The sequence below is a fragment of the Gastrolobium bilobum genome, unplaced genomic scaffold (genome assembly GCF_033153095.1).
Source record: "Gastrolobium bilobum isolate Gb01-03AN ecotype WA unplaced genomic scaffold, APGP_CSIRO_Gbil_v1 utg162542, whole genome shotgun sequence".
Classification (NCBI taxonomy): domain Eukaryota; kingdom Viridiplantae; phylum Streptophyta; class Magnoliopsida; order Fabales; family Fabaceae; genus Gastrolobium; species Gastrolobium bilobum.
Window position 1 is genome coordinate 43,233 of NW_026898474.1, and position 2,828 is coordinate 46,060.

The 2,828-nt window shown below is 33.6% G+C and overlaps 1 protein-coding gene across 1 annotated transcript; it reads right to left on the minus strand.

Annotated features, from left to right (window-relative positions):
• Window positions 1-340: 340 nt before the first annotated feature.
• On the minus strand, window positions 341-2,207 carry LOC133316557 (vestitone reductase). The gene is made up of 4 exons (XM_061518317.1): window positions 2,066-2,207; window positions 1,435-1,959; window positions 718-910; window positions 341-580 (listed from the first exon to the last, which is right to left on the minus strand). Exons 1-4 carry the CDS (start codon window positions 2,184-2,186, stop codon window positions 439-441), a joined length of 981 nt encoding a protein of 326 aa, XP_061374301.1. The 5' UTR covers window positions 2,187-2,207; the 3' UTR covers window positions 341-438.
• Window positions 2,208-2,828: the final 621 nt, after the last annotated feature.

Genomic DNA, 2,828 nt, shown 5'->3' on the forward strand with positions numbered 1-2,828 from the left:
GGCCCACCTTAGCACCCCGTGACTCTGTCCCATCGTTGTTTTTTGTGTTCCCTCTCACAATCAAACTTTTTTTTTTCTATTTTACCCTTGTTCTAATTTTGATTTTCCTTTTTTATCCCTTTCTATATGAGTGGGAGCATCTAATAATTCTATGGACCTGAACCATAGAATTATTTCTCACTGACTCCACCCCTGATCTACGTGGCATTTGCAAAATCAACTTTGTTTTGATTTTCATAAATATCCTGAATATTAAATGGCTTGGTATTCAGGAAAACGAAAAAAAAAACATATTTCTATGATTGATTTATTACGAATAATTTAATACATACACTGGCGTACATGTCATGAGCCACCATTGCTAGCGATATGAAATAGTTCAAACTATCAATCATCTTTGGCAAATTATTGTTTTGATAACTTCATGACATAGATAGATTAAAGATAACCCTTTTCCTTGCAGGATTGAATTGCATCGTCGAACATTTCCTCAATGCTATACTTGAACTCAAATCCAGCATCCACCAGTTTCTTCGAGTTTAAATGTGGTAACTTGACACCTTTAATTTCCTTCAGCTCACTAGAAGAAGTAAACAAATCAAATATTAGTTATAAAATGAGATCAAAGAAAGATCATATATATATATATATATATATATATATATATATATATATATATATATTGCATTTGACATGTAGAAGGACAATGGCACTCACTCTGCTGTTGGTATCTGAAATTCTGGGTATTTGGCTGAAAGAAGTTCAGATATCTCTTCAATAGGTACAATGAATGGTGAACAATTATATCTCCCTTTGGGATTAGGATGCTCAAGTAGGAATATATGTGCTCTAGCCACATCATCCCCATGTACCATATGGAAACGGGTGACACCAATTTGATCCTTTTTGCCTGCAGCATCAATTTCATTTTCTAAGAACTTAAAAAGGAACTTGAACTATTGATAAATCTGAATATGTTGCTGTTTGGTATGTAGTCCACATTCAGTAGAGTCCATATAATGAGAAGACATACATTAATTACTAGTCCATAAAAGCTGACTTTGAAGTGCAAAACTGCTATACTGATCTAGTGAGCAAAATATTTCAATTCAATGGTTACATTTTTGTGGTTTTAATCTTCAAAATACGGTTGAAATGTTGAAAAACAATGTTGGTGACTGACTATATTGAAATGGACTAGCAAAAAATGACATGATCTCGCAATTACAATATAGAACTAGCTATGGCACCTACAAGGATACTGTACCCCAAAATGAATTATTAAATACATAGTTGTTTGTTTTTATCATAAATGTTCATAAACTTATTAAATATAACTAACAAGCAACAATAAGTTTACCAGATTATAAAGTATAAGGGAATGATTCAAATCAAACTCAATTTAAGAAGTAGAATAAGCTGCAGCATTTTTACCTAATACCAAAACCAATGCTTTCTCAACTGAGTCAGGAAGCTTAGGGCAAATGAAGGGTCCAACAACAAAAGGGGGTATTAGAGTCACAACATCCAACCCATGTTTTTCTCCAAATTCAAGAACAGCTTTCTCTGCCAAGGTCTTGGAAACTGCATATGACCAACCAAATGGTTTCACACTTCTAAGCATATCTACATCACTCCAACTACTCTCATCCAATACTTCTTCTTCTTTGCCATTCCAGCAAACAGCAGAGGCACTAGAAGTGTAAACAACTCTCTTAACTGTCTTTGAATTTAGGCATGCTTTTAAAATGCCTAATGCCCCATCAATGGTTCTTTTGGTCACTATTTCCTCAGGTTCACTAACTGCAAAATCAATTGGAGAAGCAGTATGGAATATCCCAACACACCCTTCAATTGCTGAACTGAAACTTTCTGGGTTGCTGAGATCAGCGTTGAATATTTGAAGCTTTTGAGAGGCACCTGGTAGATTTGTGAGGAAGCTAACATCTCTCTTACGTTCTGATAAAGTCAAAATATGCAGAGCACAAGAATAAGCTTGTTAAACATTGGTACAGTCATAGATATACAAATTTGTAAAAAGTTTATAATAAAAATACTTAGTTACCTGGATCAGATCTAATAGTGGTATTAACAGCGTATCCATCCTCAAGGAGTCTCTTGATTATCCATGAACCAAGAAATCCTGTACCTCCAGTTACACAAACTCTACCTTTCTCCTCTGCCATTTGGACACTCTTCCTGTGCTAGTGTTCCTGTCTTGAACTTCTACTAAGTTTGGTATGCTTTTATATATATATATATATACACTTCAAAAAAGCACGGAAATTGTAACCATACAAAAAGACGAAAGTATTAAATGTGAAAAATCATAACTATATATATGTGTCATTATTGTATGCAAAGCAGTTGCAGGTTTTACCATATATATATATATATATATATATATAATCAGGATCATTTTACACCGATGCAAGACTAATAAGTCTTACACCATATCTCAACCGTTGATTTTGTGCATCCAACGGTTATAATTTAAGAAGTCATACAAATTAATTAATCATTAATTACATTACAAATACGAATCGATGATTTCTGTCCATCAACGGTTAGTCTTATACTGGTGTAAAGATAACATGCCATATATTTCTATTCATCTTGTTCATACCAAGAGAGAAAACAACAAATGTGCTCATTGGTTAGCTAAAGCTGGGCAGACTAATAATCTCTATTTCAAGATTTTTAAAGATTCTCCTCCTCAGTTGATGGAACTTATAGTTGCTGATGCTAGAAATATGTCTAGCTTGTTAGTTTCTGATTTGTAATTTCTTTCTGTTTCTGGGGCTTAGCCCCTCTTTATTTACAAAAAA

Excerpts from the sequence above, each read along its gene's own strand:
- LOC133316557 (XM_061518317.1), bottom strand. The coding sequence starts at position 2,186 with ATGGCAGAGGAGAAAGGTAGAGTTTGTGTAACTGGAGGTACAGGATTT. Across the intron at positions 1,960-2,065 it reads CACTATTAGATCTGATCCAG|AACGTAAGAGAGATGTTAGC; the intron begins GTAACTAAGTAT and ends TGACTTTATCAG. Across the intron at positions 581-717 it reads TTTCAGATACCAACAGCAGA|TGAGCTGAAGGAAATTAAAG; the intron begins GTGAGTGCCATT and ends TACTTCTTCTAG.